The sequence below is a fragment of the Camelina sativa genome, chromosome 8 (genome assembly GCF_030686135.1).
Source record: "Camelina sativa cultivar CO46 ecotype springtype chromosome 8, ASM3068613v1".
NCBI classification, from domain to species: Eukaryota; Viridiplantae; Streptophyta; class Magnoliopsida; order Brassicales; family Brassicaceae; genus Camelina; species Camelina sativa.
Genome location: NC_141887.1, coordinates 130907 through 145760, shown reverse-complemented (window position 1 = coordinate 145760; position 14854 = coordinate 130907). Strand labels below are relative to the sequence as shown.

Below are 14854 nucleotides of genomic sequence, written 5' to 3'. Positions count from 1 at the left end.
TGCAACAATTTCCTTTTATTAAGAGTTTCCTTTTTCTTAGATTGAATTTCCTATTTTAATTAGGAAAATTTTAGGAAATATTTTCTAGGTTTTAGGATAATTACTAAAATTAATTTGGAAGTTATACTAATAATTTTAACAACCTAGAACAAATTTATGCAATCGATTTTTAGGATTCATGCAGCCAATTTTACAGAAACAATTTAAGCAATAATTGATTCAAGTTTTTATCTATGCAAGGTTCGATTTTAATCTCAAGGATGCATGCAACATATGAAACAATCAAGCAACAACAATCAACCGGATTTTAATTATAATATAAACGGTTCAATTTGCAAGCAATCTAGCAACCATAAACTTCACATAATCCGATTTTAAAGTTTTAGTGTTTTAGGGATCTTAAGCTTTTGTTAGTTTGATTGTTTGCTTGTAGGTTTTTAGTGTTCCATTAGGTTTGAGGTCAGATTCGATTTCATAGGTTTTAAGGGGGGTTTGATTATTGTTTATCTTTCGCCGTTTGGGGGTTGACTGGATATGAACCGGGAGCTAAAGACCTCGGTTTTACTTCTCTTGATCACAAACCTCGGACAAGGGCAGGAGGAAGAACCGATCTCGAACTCGAACTGCAGCTTGAACAGGAACAGATCTCCAAACAGAACTCACCCGGACAGAAACGGACCACGAACTCGGATGGATTACGAACAGGAACTGATCACCAAGTATAACCACGAACATAGAGAGAAGGCGGCAGCGGTTTAGGGTTTTTGGGGTTTTATCTCAGTTGGACTTTAGAACAAGTCGTGCTGGTAACGTGTTATAAAACTAGAGAACTCGAAGGTGGAAATTCTCTTATTCTTATTCATATAATCGGATAGAGGTTACATATATATAGTCAAATGCAAAGCCCAATTACATTAGGAATCATAAACCGACTTAAACTAAAAAAGGTGGCCGATGAGCCTTATGGTCTTGGACGTACATGACCGTGTATGGACCGTGTAAGTGCCGGTTATGGAAGATCCACTCCAAGTATTTTACAACATAAATATAAATGTAAGTAAAAATGTTGTTGCCACAGATTCACCTAATTATGGTTTTATTTGGATGCGTTTATATACAATTTCTTTTTTTGACTGGAGATAATTATTTTTATGTATACACGGATGCTATATATACTTTGATTTCTTTGGTATATGAAATCGTAAGTGTATTTCGCTCAAAATCGTCGTCCCAGAATTAACATTTTAAATCAAATCAAAGTTCAGTTATATATTGATTGTACATTCTTTTAATAGTAAAAGGACAAATGAGATCTTTTTATCAGCAAAATTAAGAAGAAGTAATTAAAAATATAAAAAAAGGAGAAATAGATAGGGTTTGTGCCTTGTGTTGACGATTGGATCACTACTTAAGTTGCATTTATCTCATGATTTTATGAGTCACTTTTCGTTATTAATAATTTGATTTGTTCACAAACAAACGTGTGGTAATGGTCAGGGCCAAGTTGACCTGTTAACACCCAATCATTTACGGCACCTTTAAAAATAATTATTCCCTTTCTTTTTGGTTCCTTGTAGCAGAATAATAACATTATCAACAATTATTGTGGACTTTTGCAGACAAAGCATATGGTCTTGTTGTGTCTACGCCATTTCGACTTTTCACTTATTCTCACGACGACTGACATAATTAAATTCGTGAAAACGAAGGACTATCTACTAGACTCTACGTATATTGAACACACTTTATCTAACAAAAAATAGATCAGTTCGTTTTTAATTTATGGATGTAAAGTGAAGTTACAAATTCACTCAGACATTACCATTATTATTTGTCGGACATACGACATCCAATTACAACACGATTTTTTTTTTTTTAAAGTACGTATATAATCATAATTCATGAGTAGCCTATACATATAAGTTAATTATGATGGAATATTAATATAAATATATATTATATATATAGTGTATGGTGACTAAACACATATATTGACGTACGATCGATGGATGTTTTTAAAATAATCATTTTGAATTCGAAGGAGGAAGCTGTTGCTGCATTTGTTGATATAATGCAGCCATCCTGCTATATGCTTCCATCGTCGTTGGCTGCAATATTTCGAAATATAATTATGGTCATGCATGTTCATTTTTTGGGTTTTTTTTGTTGACAAAATGAAGCACTAATGATTAGATATATATATATATATATATATATATATATATATATATATATATATATATATATATAAAAGTCAACCTGTGACGAGCATGCAAGAAAGGCGGCCATAGGATCTGGAATTAAAGGAGACTGAAATCGAGTATCGTTGGAAGAAGCATCCCACGATGGAGAAGTCATTGGCGCAAATGGGTTTGGCATCATGTTGGCATGTATATTAGGAGTGGCAGCAGCAGCTCGGTTCATAGAATTCAGGTCCAGGAGACCGAGACCGGGCATCCCCATGCCAATCCCTAAACCCATGGGATTGGACATGAGAGACATTTGTAGTTGTTGTTGTTGCTGCAAGGCCATAGGAAGCATCATGGAAGGCATGTTCATTCTGCTCATCATACTCACTTGTGCTTGAAGTTGCTTCAAGTACTCTATCACTTCATCCAACATGGATGCTTTATCCGTCTAAATCCAAAATAATAATGAAATCAAATCACACTCTTTATATCTACTATAACTAACCAAACCAATGAACATGCCATACGGATTTAGTCAAGCATGTGTTTACGTATATATAAATTATAATACATGTGATATAGATTGTGTTGATTTTTGAGTTGACAGAGGCATAAAATAATTTAAGGGATATATGAATGGACCAATCGGACCAAGTAATAAAGAGATGTAAAATAAGTTTTTTAGGGGGCAACCAAATATAAAGATTGAGCATAAGTGTGTGGAGTAGAATCATCGTATGAGGTCCATTTCTTTCGATGCATTCACTTTGCTTTGGTCCACCATTTTTTTTTCTCTCATATCATCCCCTCTAGCTATTTTCATGTATACCTACTTACTAGTATTATACTAATCAGCTAACTGACTGTAGTTCGTACGCAGGCTCAATAAGACTTTGATGATTTAGCCACCTATTATGATGCATGTAGAACGACGAGTACATACGTACGTACCTTGCTGGAATTGGGAACCATTTTCTGCAAAGTCTTCATCCTTTGATTGATCTTATCTCTCCTCTTCTGCAAGAAAATTGATCAGCCAAAAGGGCTGTGAATATCCTTAAACTAAATAAATTAATGAAAAAAAAGTCACAAGCATGTTAATATATAATTAATGACCATGCAGGAGCGGCATAGATAAGTTATACTACATAGAACTTGAAAAAGAGTACTGAAAAAGAAAAAAAAAAGAAGGTTTAAGGTGAATACTCGTTCGGATTGATTATGAATAGCAGCGGCTCTGCTTCTCTTGGTTGAAACTGATGATTTGCCTCCGCCTTTCTTCTCTTCTTCGTCCTCCATCTATCGTTTTTATCAGTTTTTTTTTTAATTCATTGTTTGCTTTTAAAAAAGGGGATATAACTATAGTTCTTCTATATATAGTTCTTGCCTGTGGGCGGCTGTGGCAGACTGAGTCATGATCATCGATGGTGTTATCAGGCGAGCCCATGGATGTTGAGGTGAAACCGACGTCGTAAGTGTCCATGGTCAGGCGCTGACTCCCGCTCCCGCTCCACTCCGGCGCCACTCTGGCTCGTTTTCCACCGGCCATGGTACGACCATCACTACACGACCCCACTCGGGTGGAGCCAACCCCACCGGGCTTGCTCTGTTGCTCCTGGAGGTTTGAGCAAGGGACAAGCGCGTCCATGGCCATGGCGGCTCTGGAAGAGCGATGGTGGAACCATGGGACGAGCTCATCAGTGGGCTTAGGGTTCGGGAGGCGAGTAGCTTGGTCCACTATCGACTCCAACGTTCCACCGGCGCCTGTGGAGTACTTTGTCGACGAAGCCGTCACTCTCGGTGGACCTAAACCGTGCAAGCCCAGTTGCCCGTTCTCCCACGTCAGCTCGGCTACCTCGTAGTCTAACCTGCATGCAAACAAATTATACTCAACAAAGAGTTATTGTCAAGATGATATATATAAATTAAGGTGCTTACATGGGGAGATCGGCTGCTGTAGTGGATCGGACGGTGGTGGTAGCTGCTGCGGCTGCAGGAGTATCATCTATGTGACAGTTGGGAACACATTGGCTCATCTTAATTCTGAGTGTATTTTTAATTTAAAAGATTATTTTGTGTTATTGAGATCCTCTTCTTCTCTTTCTTAAAAAGAACTTTTTATGTGAACTTTTGTAGTAATCACGTAATGGACAAGTGGGGGACATGGTACTTGAATCGTTAACCATATGTATTAGTTATTATATAGGCCCCTTCTTTTAATGGCTTGCTTAACACCTGTTGAATGTTTTGTTGACAGCTTAAGTGTGAGAATCAAATTATATAACTCACAGTTTTGATGTCATACGTTTAGTAGTAGGATTCCCTAAAAAATTTATACTATGTTAGTATGTTCTTTTGCTAGAATCGAAGAAAGAGTGGAGGATAAAGCGGTGAATAAATTAAAGCCAGAGAAAACGACATTCTGATTTTGTAAGGATGAAACTATATTACTACGTGGATGCATGAAGGCCCATTACTTTTAACCGAGTGTCCTAGACTCACTGGAACTGTATGATTTACCATTGTAGAGCAAAACTAATACAACCATATGCACATATACATGTGTGTGTTGGCATCGGTTCATGAATAGTTAACGTGCCGATTGTCATACTGTATTTTACTTGTTTACAAATCTCCGGTTCATAGACATTTAGAGACTCCTCATGAGAAAGCCTTCGATATTCCCGGTCCGAAAGCTAAGCCCAAACCCCATTCTTCTCCCTCTGTGCCTTTCTTCTTAAGCTCCTCTTTCACTTTTTCCATTATGTAGAAGATGGTGTTACTGCTTTCCCATAATCCATCAACGCCCGTCTGCTGCATTCAAGCTTTTCCGGCTTCAGCTTCAGCTTTGTCTCTATCCCACTCAGGATGGCGGGTCCACCCGGATGAACTGCCCAGAAAAGGTCATTCAACTCCAACAAACCAGAGCCAGAACCCGCCTTTGCCACCAGCTTCTTGCAAAACTCCTCGACATTGTCTTCGATCTTCTGAGGGAGGTCTCTTCCTAGCTTGAAGCTTATGCCCTCTTCTGACAGCCGCCCGTCGATCACCCCATGCGTTCCAGGCAGGAACTGCTGCAGAGCACAGTGAAGCTCCACGAAGGGAGATTCGGACTCTGTAGGGTCTGCTCCGTCTCCAAAGAGTGCAGCCCCGACTAAGTCATAAGGGCGAGCTTTGTTGGGCGGGCGGAACCCCAGAACCGTAGTCTCAGAGGTGGTGAGCAGCACCCGGCTCCCTGGGTTGTTCTCAGCAATGTCTTTGGCCACGCGCAGCCCGCTCAGACCTCCGTAGCATCCCAGAAAATACAGCATCACTCTCTGAATCTCGTTGCTAAGGCCCAGCTGTGCCGAGAGGTAGAGGTCACCTCCGGGCAAACGGAACTCACTGGAGGAAACATAGACAAGATGAGTGATATCTTCCACTATCCTCCCACATTCCTTGATGCAAACCAAGCTAGCTTCATATGCCATCTGCACAACCGCCTCGTTTGCAATCTCAAGCCTCTGTTTGATTGTTGGGGAGCCCTCGGTTGCTAGCTCAGGGTATTTGTGCAGCGTCTCCCGAGACATGACTGTGTAGCGTGTTTTCACAGTTGTGGTTTTACCTAACATCAACAAGACACGTATACGTGCTTATCTTTGAACAGGTGCTCAAAAGGAAAAGGTTGACAAAGAAAGTAGAGGGAAATGACGAAGTTACACAAGTGTTGCAGCTTGTCTTTGATAGAAAGGTCATCGCATTTGATTTCACGGAGATACCCCTCCACGAGATTCTCCTGGGAAACGACATTGCTAGGGAAGGCCTTACCAAGAGCAAGCACTGTTGCCTTGCCCTGATTTGCAGCCCGCCTTGTGCTTTTGCCTATTTCCATTCGTTTCTCTAACCTTGCGGACGCCAACACCTCTTTTTCAGTTTCCCAATAAACAAAACACCAAGGATTAGCGTTGGCCTTTTTAACTCATGGACAGAGAAGATAACAGGAAAAAAAAAAGGGCATAGAAAATGTGGGTGGTGTGTTTGTAACAAACAGAGACAAAAACCCAAAATATACTCAAGGGTCACACTTTGAATGATCCTTCATATTACTCTCCCTCCCTACATTCCTGCCTCATCTATTTGAGACCAATGGTAAAAGAGGATGATTATTCAGAGGAATTGAAGCGGTGTATTATCATACAAGAAAGAAAGAAAGAAACAAACAAAGCTTTAACCTAGTCGTAAATACATACAAATCATTCTGTCCAGTTATAAGGAGCACGATCAACAATTAAGTAGTCTCCTCTGATGTCCTTGGCCACTCTGATATCACCGTCCATATACACATTCTCAAACCTGTGGAACACAAACCCCAAAACGAACTCTCTCTTTATATGTACATAATATATATAGCATTCAGAAGAAGCGAAGGTCGTTGTTTTTGTAAATAGATCATAACTAACTCACCAGCCCTTCCCAAATGGTGGCAGTGGGAGCTCCCAGTTCTTCCCTCTCAACACCGCACTATTGAATCTGAAATATCAAACAAAAACGCAATCCAATTAAGCAAGCTACTCTCTCTCTCTCTCTCTCTCTCTCTCTCTCTGTTTCCATCACTAATTTAGAAAGGATTTGGAACCTGAAATTGACTCTCTGCGGGGAAGCGATTTGGATATCAGAGCGTACGAAGAAAACACCGTCCGGCGGGAAAGTGATGACGTTATTGAGGATCCGTTTCTTTACATCGATCACCTGCAAAATGTCTCCGGCGGTCGTCCCAAATAAGCCCGCCTTTTCTATGATGAAGAGCTGTTCCTTCTCCGTCGTCCAAAGGAGCCGCCACGTGGCAGATAGAGAGTCGCCTGTGGTGATGGAGCTTCGGCCGATTACCGCCATGGATTCGATGGCATTCACGATTGCGTCTCTCTTCGTGGCGTCTTTCTGGGTTCTCAGACCTCGATCCTCCTCCGAGATCAGCTTCAGCAGCTTTCGCTTGGCTCGTTGTGCTGGATTCGCAAAGATTGAGCAGCTTGTTCGAAAAGCGCCACGACGACTGCGGAGTGGAGCAGCAGGAGGAGGAGGACGACAGGCCGAGAGCAGCGCGACAGCCATGTTTGCACTTCCATTGGTTGAGGTTGCGAGTTACTTAGAAGAAGATTATCTTTTATTATTGGGCTTTAAAAAGCTAAAGCCCGTTCGGTTTGAGGAAATGGAAAAAATGAACAAGGCTTTTTTGCTTTTATCTCATGAGGCCAAAGCGCAAGCCCAATCGAAGAGCGTGCACGTGCGTGCTTCTTTGTCACGTGTCTACCTACCCCCACAGAAGCGGCTTCGCCTTGCTCGTCAAAGAAAAAAAAACAAAGCTTCAAGTTTTTCTCCTCCTGTCACTAAATTTTGTGGTACCAGATACGAGATAATGATGATGAACCTTCTGAGGAGATCAGCGATGGCCATCGGCCGCCAATCCAAGTCGAAACTGACTTCGTTTTCTTCCTCCGCTTCTTCACAACCTTTTTCTGGAATCCCAAAATCGGTTTCTCTCTCTGCCTTCTCCTCTTTTGCTCAGTTCCTTGCGTAATTATGATTTTTTTTTTTGTATTCCATTTAATACTATTTTTCCCACTCTGGCGGTTTTTATTACTCAGCATCGTTAAAAAGAATGGCTAGTCTCTTTTCAAAGCTAATAATTCTTCCACTTTAGTCATGGAATTGCTTGCATATAATAAGTACAAGGTTTCCAATATCTGCACTGAGGTTCTTCTAGTCCTGTTTGAATTGAGTCTCTCTCTCTCTCTCTCTCTCTCTCTCTCTCTCTCTCGTAACAAGAATACACACACCTACCCTTTGATCGTTTTTAACAAACATTTGACCCCTTTTTCTAGTCCTATTCATCATACTCGCTGGTTTCTATTTTCTTCAAAAGGTCTTCTTCCCTTTAATTGTTTTTTTTTTTTTTTTTTTTCTCCCCTTTCGATGCAGTTGATAAGCGTTTTACAAAGAGGAGCATCAAGACGGGCCATTACTGGTTTGGGTCTCACGAGTCTGGTAGACACAACATTTATTTTGTTTGCCTACTTACACCCTTTTTTTTGGGGGTATATATGTTAGTTTAATTAGCTCTCATCGTTTTTCTTATCCAGGACTCCGCTGGAGCTATTGGTCAGCGATTATCATGTGTTATAATATAAAACTTCAAATCCCAGTCTTTGTCTAGTTGTTGTTCTGACAATGATCTCTGTTTGCAGGACTGTTGTTTCGCCCCCAAGCAAGTATATGTACGGAAACTCGTCTAAAGAAGATCAACTCATCTTACCTTACTAGATCTTTTGCATCAACAACTTCTAAAGCACCTGGGAATCAGCAGAATAAGGTGTTGTTCATAAGAATATATATGCTTTTGACCTCCAACATTTTTTGTGTTTATTCTTACAAGTTCGCCACTTATCACAACGCAAAGCGACAGAGACAACTTATGTCATTTAATCCCGATATGCATAGCGTCTCAAACATTACTGCCAACTCTTTGAATTTTTTTTTTTTACAGGCTAAGAAAGAGGTGACGACTGTGGAGGATCCTTTTGATTCTCCTACATACCACATCCCTGAGAAACCGGTGACCTTTACAGAAGGTGCTTCCTACAGTCTTGTTATTCTGGCTGGGCTTGGGGTTGCCGGAGCTGCTGGGTACGGTGTGTTTAAAGAGCTCATATTTCAACCAAAAGAGTGAGACTTGAGAACTCTCGTTTCCATTTTATCTGCTAGGACACTAGGATTTGGAGTAATCTAAAGACACCATTAATTCTGTATTCTAGGTACAAGATCTTTGACAAAGCCCTGAAGAGAATTCAAGATGATGGTCAGGTAAAATAAGAAAGTAACTCCATCGATTGATCATAACGGAAAGGGGTGGTGAAAGTATCTGTGTTAATGCTCAGATTTTGTCTTGTTAATTAGGTGAGGGTTAGGATTGGATCCCCCATCAAAGGCTACGGACAAGAAACTAGAAACCGAGCTGCTCGTCAACGTATACCCAACAGAGTATTTACAGATGAAGACGGAGTTGAGCATGTTGAGGTAGTTCACCCCTTGTGGCCTTGGAGTCACATCCTTGCTATATAAATTGAGAAACAAAATCGAGGAAACAGAATAGTGAATTTATCAAAATTGAATATGCTTCAGGTAAACTTCTACATCCGTGGGACTCAAGGAGCGGGGAAAGTGTACACGGAGATGTTTAAAGACAAGGCAGAGAATGAGTGGAAATACACGTACCTGATCGTAGAGATTCTGACACCTTCCCCAGCCAAATTGATGCTGGAGTCTTATTTGCCCGCCTAAACACTCAGTATATTTTATGGTTTGAGTTTATTCCGGAAAACATTCATAAACGGCTAAGATTGTTTTAGTTGGGTGTTTGGAGAAAGGAAAGAATTGTGTTACACATGAATGACTTGTTGTTGTTATCAACGTCGGGACCAAGCATCTGTTTGCTAATTGGAAAAAAAAAAAAAAAACAAGTCTAAAACTGGTAAATGCTCAATGTTTATGATTCTCGCGAGTCTTGAGGCTTGATTAATATTCTTTTGCGAATTACAGAAAACATGAAACTGAGACATGCTTCCTCAGGGAAAATGCATATATCAATGAAGAGTACATTAGTGGCAATGTTACAACAAATGGATCAAATCAAACGGTGTTTAAAGTATCAGTAAGACAGCGGAGAATGCAACCCAGACCAGCTCTCTCAGTGAGTTTCTCGTGAATCTTCAAGCACTGATCGCAAGTGGGTCGGTCCCCAGTAGAAAGGCCTCTGTACAAGTACCTGTTCCAACACCGTTCAAGCAAACCTAATAAACTTCCACATAAACAAAAAAGAAAGAGCACAGACATTCCCACAGTGGGTATAGATAGAGTTTGTTCCCATTCATACAAAACCTCATTCACTTTCTCATGTATCACACTACCTCCTCTTACGGTGAAGACTAGACTTTGCATAAAAATCGCAGCAACAATATCACAACATTTGCTCTCAAGACTTAGACATATCACAATTAAATAATGCAATCAAAAACCAAAAAGAAGAAGGAAAAGAGAGTTTGCTTTTCTTACTTCATGAGAATGTCGTAATACTCGGCATCAAGAGCATTCAGCATTCCGTCAATATCCTTTATGGCCATTATAGCTCTGTGTACAACTATCCAATTAGCCGACTGCAATGAGAATGATATATGTGTTTGGCTCAGGAAACAAAATCACAAGAAGAAAAGAGATTCCTTTTCAATTAAGCAGACAGAGGGAGACACAGACCTTGCAACGTTCATCGCGAGTTTTGGGAGGCGAACCTTCAAGAGCCGTTTTCAAAGCTTCGACATGTTTGTACCTACACGCACAAACAAACAAACACCACTGAAGGTTATCTGAGAAAGAAAGGGGGAGAACTTTAGGGCCGGAGGATCACTCCAAAGGTAATATTACTGTTTGAGTAAACTTTCAATCTTCCGCGATTTGGTTTCGATCCTCGCGATTATTGCCTCTGCATTATCAGCCTCCACAAATTCTGCCATTCGATCTCTCTCTCTCTCTCTCTCTCTCTCGCCCTTCTCTCTGATCAGAGATTTCTTCTTTTCTTCAGATGATGTGAACAAAGAGAGCGAGCGAGAGAGAGAGAGGAAAACTCACTCAATCGTCGTTTAACCATTTTAAAAAGGGATTGGCTGACGTTTTTGTTACCCTTAAACGGCATGTAGTTTAATGAAGGAAAAAAAAACAATTCATTTTTCCTCCTGGGTATAATGAAGGAAAAGAAAGAAAGCTCAATAGCGATTTTCAGTCATTCTCAAGGCTTCAGTTGAAATGCAGGAGCATACTTATATATTCAAGTTTTATTTACAAATTACAATAATAATATCTAAATTTCTCACATACCATTCAATCCCTTACACTAACAGAATTTGTAGGTCTCTCACGCAACACAGAAACTTGCTATCTACACTCAACAAATGGCTTGCACTGTTTAAGTAACACAGCTATAATAGTGTAGCATTAACAAGATTCGCTTTCAGTTTCAGGTGCCCTCTGATAAACCACAGTGCTTGTATCTGCGTGGTACTGCCCATACAAGGCATAAACAGCAGTTGCAAGCACATTGACAACAACAAATCTTATCCATGCTTCATAATGCAACTGCAACGTAGCGGAGATATCAAATTTAGATCATATGGTATGTTGAATTAGTATTAAAGTTAGTTCTAAGCGTGTACCTGAGCAAATAAGAAGATATTGAAGAAAATGCATACGCATGGCACAATGGGTACACCAGGACAGGTAAACCCAGAACCCAGAGACTGAGCATAAGCCTGAAAGCGAAAAGCTGAGGGGTCAACATAACATGAAGCACTGATAGATAGGATGGCATTTGCCAAATATCTCCTCGTGTAATTTCTAACCGATGTTAACAAATCTCTCCTCTAAACCAAGAATGCAAAGTTACTTCAACAGACAACAGTCACAGACTTTTAGAGTATCACTGTGGAGTTCTAAGTGCCAGAACATGCTACTGTTGGCCTCTATTCCACTAAACGACTTTGTATCTAGCATTTTAACACTAGTAAAACTCCTTTTTTTGGCGCTATTCAACTAAGCAGAGTGTTAGCTTATGCTTAAGGCTACTTACTTTGCGAAAATGAAGAACTGCTGAAGCAACAACTGCCATAGCAACGGAGAGGAGAATAAATATAACTGAAGCACTGAAACGGTATAGTATGCCAGCACTAAAACCACTGCATGCAATTATAACAAGGCAAATGACACCTTCCTGCCAACTAGATGTCCATCTATTGGACGACTCTCTTTCTTTTTTATCATTCAGTCTCAACGCCACAACACAAGCCGCAACAACTGAATACCCAGTCTGAAACAATGGAGCACCGAAAATAATTTTAAACTGGAAAGTATAAGTATCAAATAGAAAACGAAGGGAGATAGAAAATTAAGACCATGACGTACCAATGTACCAACGGACAGAATATGGGAAAGACTATATACATTAAATATGCCACCTAAAACGGCAGCTACAATGCCGCACCAGATTTGAGAATGAAGAGGTGTATGAAGAGTTGGGTGTATTCTGGAAAAGATTGAAGGCAATAGGCCATCCCTTCCAAGTCCCAGATATAACCTGGACTGTTTATCCGAAGTAATAGATGCTTACTTAGGGTTACCTTGGTTCTCATCATGAGAAACAAGTGACATAATTACAAAAGAAATCCCAAGAACATATATAAATATATATATATTTTCACCTGAACATAAAGACCAACAAGCAGAGTAGTCGTGAGTCCAGCAACAGCACCAATACTGATTAAGACTGAGACGAACTTCATACCCTTTGATGAAAAGGCTTCAGCTAAAGGAGCATCTTCACTGAGGAGGCTAAAAGGGACCATCCCGGTGAGCACTAAACATACGCCAATATACAGCGAGATACAAACCAGAAGGCTCCCCATAATTCCGATTGGCAGATCACGCTGAACAGGAATTAAACAGATATAAGAAAAACTGTGTAGATGATAGCAGCGTAAAAATACTTTCAACAAATTTATGAGCAGACCTGAGGGTTCTTTGATTCTTCAGCAGAATTAGCAACTGCGTCAAATCCAACATATGAGAAGAACACTACGGTAGCACCAGTCAGAACTGCTTTAAAACCATTAGGCGCGAAAGGGGACCAATTTGCTACATCTATTTCAAAAGCACCGGCACAAATCACAACGAGAACAATGACGACCTACAGAAGAACCAATACTGTCAAGCAAGAAGATTTTCCATAATCTAAGGTATAAGTAAGAATAGTTTAAAGAAGGAAAGAAGCTCACCTTGGTAGCAGTCATAACGGAGTTGACAGCGGAAGATTCTCGCACACCCTGGCATAAAACAAGGGTCAAGAGAGCAAGTAAAACGGGAGCCAAGATATTTAAAGAGAGAACCCCTCCGAAGAGCTCCTCGCCGCTACCCATCCAGAGAGGGATAGAGCCCTTGAAAGCTGGAAAAAGCTCAAGGAGAGCAACTGCATAGCTTGCCAAACTACGAGAGATACTAGCGGCGCCGATATGATAATCAAGCATGAGTTGTACGAAAACAAGAAAAGCTGTGATCTCATTGAAAGCTGAATACGAGTACATGTAAGCTCCACCAACAACAGCAGGGAAACGAGATGCAAGTTCAGCATAACAGAGAGCGTTCAACACACACGATGCTCCAGCTAGCAAGAAGCTGATCGTGACTCCTACGCAACAGTAATCAATCAATCGGAAGTTGTAAGTAAGCACTAGGCGATTCAATGATGATAAAAATATAATTCGTGAAAGCTGACCAGGTCCAGCATCGCGAGAAACGGTTCCGGTAACGACGAAGACACCGGCGCCGATGGAAGCGCCGACGCCCAACAGTATGAGGTCGAAAAGGCCGAGGCGACGGACCAGAGAGTCGGCGGAGGTGGCAGTCTGAGATGACGGAGGAGCCAATAATTTAAATCGGCGAGCTGAAGCACAGAAATGAGAGAACCATGTGGCGGAGGAGAGGTGGTTGCTGAAACCTTCGTGGCCTCCCATGGGGAACTCAACTTGAAACGATGATAGTTGAAGGTTTGGGTTGGGTACAAAAGGAAAGGACTGATTAGATCGAGACGGTGAAATCACCCGGATCCGGATCTATTCAACAACCCGGTGTAATCAGAATCCAAACGTATAACTATCGGGCCAAACATTAGGCCCAATCAAGACCAAATAAAATAACCCTCTATGCTACGTAATGTCAGTGTAACACAGGTGTTTGACATGATTAGAATCGAGATAAATTAATTATTGTACACAAGACACCTAAAAGACAATGATGGAGTACATAACACACGTGTTTCAATATTTGTATTTTAAAAGCAACTCACCCTTATCTAGGGAATAATCTCCTATATAGTGAAACACGTGTCACGCTCATATAATTCCTGTGATTTTCTTAATAAATGATATTACATCTTATTATTTATTTACGTAAATATATCATTAATATACACAAGACAATGTTCTTTTCGATAAATTTTTTAAAATAAAAAATTTAATCAACAATTATAATCTAAAAATATATTTAATTATCAATTTTATAATATATTTAACTATTAGAAGTAAATTACATTTCACAAACAATAAAAAAAATTATTCATTTATTTATTACTTTTATAAAATTTTCTCATTGCATTTTTTAAACTTAGGATTAGTTTAAATTAAAATTATTTGTAGAAACACAAAAACACATCAAAACTCTCTACACTACCTTAAAATTATTTTCAAAGTTCAAATATTTCACGGGTAAAACGTATTTTACAGAAAATAAATGCAAATCCCCTATATATTAATAGAGAATCACTCTCACTAAAAAGCTGATGTGTCAGCGCTATGTGAGCGCTTTTCTATAGCGCTTTTCTTAATAAATGATCTTCCATCTCATTATTATTTACATAAATATGTCACTGACATATATAAGACAATGTTCTTTTCTATATGTTTTTAAAAATGAAAGATTTAATCAACAATTAAAATCTAGAAATGTATATAATCATCAATTTTATAACATATTTAATTATTAGAAGTAAATTACATTTAACTAACAATAAAAAAATTATTCATTTATTTACTATT

General features: G+C 39.7%; 4 protein-coding genes, 1 long non-coding RNA gene and 1 pseudogene across 6 annotated transcripts; 2 read left to right on the top strand and 4 right to left on the bottom strand.

The window, feature by feature from the left end:
• Positions 1–1750: 1750 nt before the first annotated feature.
• Positions 1751–4441, bottom strand: LOC104705260 (transcription factor UNE10). Its single transcript, XM_010421227.3, has 6 exons — positions 4128–4441; positions 3577–4057; positions 3396–3488; positions 3141–3206; positions 2260–2637; positions 1751–2108 (listed from the first exon to the last, which is right to left on the bottom strand). Exons 1-6 carry the CDS (start codon positions 4223–4225, stop codon positions 2025–2027), a joined length of 1200 nt encoding a protein of 399 aa, XP_010419529.2. The 5' UTR covers positions 4226–4441; the 3' UTR covers positions 1751–2024.
• LOC147939539 (uncharacterized) lies at positions 2852–4371 on the top strand. The gene is made up of 2 exons (XR_015563234.1): positions 2852–2931; positions 3070–4371. It is a non-coding gene; the product is annotated as an uncharacterized LOC147939539 (long non-coding RNA).
• A 246-nt stretch (positions 4442–4687) lies between the features above and the next one.
• On the bottom strand, positions 4688–6521 carry LOC104705256 (type III polyketide synthase C-like; annotated as a pseudogene). The gene is made up of 3 exons (XR_015563233.1): positions 6419–6521; positions 5889–6092; positions 4688–5793 (listed from the first exon to the last, which is right to left on the bottom strand). The product of XR_015563233.1 is annotated as a type III polyketide synthase C-like (transcript).
• On the top strand, positions 6516–9698 carry LOC104705259 (putative mitochondrial import inner membrane translocase subunit TIM21). Its single transcript, XM_010421226.3, has 8 exons — positions 6516–7698; positions 8145–8210; positions 8306–8324; positions 8411–8535; positions 8710–8888; positions 8978–9026; positions 9120–9239; positions 9345–9698. Exons 1-8 carry the CDS (start codon positions 6880–6882, stop codon positions 9501–9503), a joined length of 1536 nt encoding a protein of 511 aa, XP_010419528.2. The 5' UTR covers positions 6516–6879; the 3' UTR covers positions 9504–9698.
• On the bottom strand, positions 9692–10852 carry LOC104705255 (actin-related protein 2/3 complex subunit 5A). The gene is made up of 4 exons (XM_087460573.1): positions 10641–10852; positions 10473–10545; positions 10275–10375; positions 9692–9987 (listed from the first exon to the last, which is right to left on the bottom strand). The coding sequence occupies exons 1-4, from the start codon at positions 10727–10729 to the stop codon at positions 9852–9854; spliced, it is 399 nt and encodes a 132-aa protein (XP_087316699.1). The 5' UTR covers positions 10730–10852; the 3' UTR covers positions 9692–9851.
• A 156-nt stretch (positions 10853–11008) lies between these two features.
• LOC104705254 (cationic amino acid transporter 9, chloroplastic) lies at positions 11009–14050 on the bottom strand. The gene is made up of 8 exons (XM_010421220.2): positions 13537–14050; positions 13040–13449; positions 12775–12951; positions 12467–12691; positions 12171–12347; positions 11839–12075; positions 11426–11521; positions 11009–11348 (listed from the first exon to the last, which is right to left on the bottom strand). Exons 1-8 carry the CDS (start codon positions 13772–13774, stop codon positions 11208–11210), a joined length of 1701 nt encoding a protein of 566 aa, XP_010419522.2. The 5' UTR covers positions 13775–14050; the 3' UTR covers positions 11009–11207.
• Between the last annotated feature and the right edge of the window lie 804 nt (positions 14051–14854).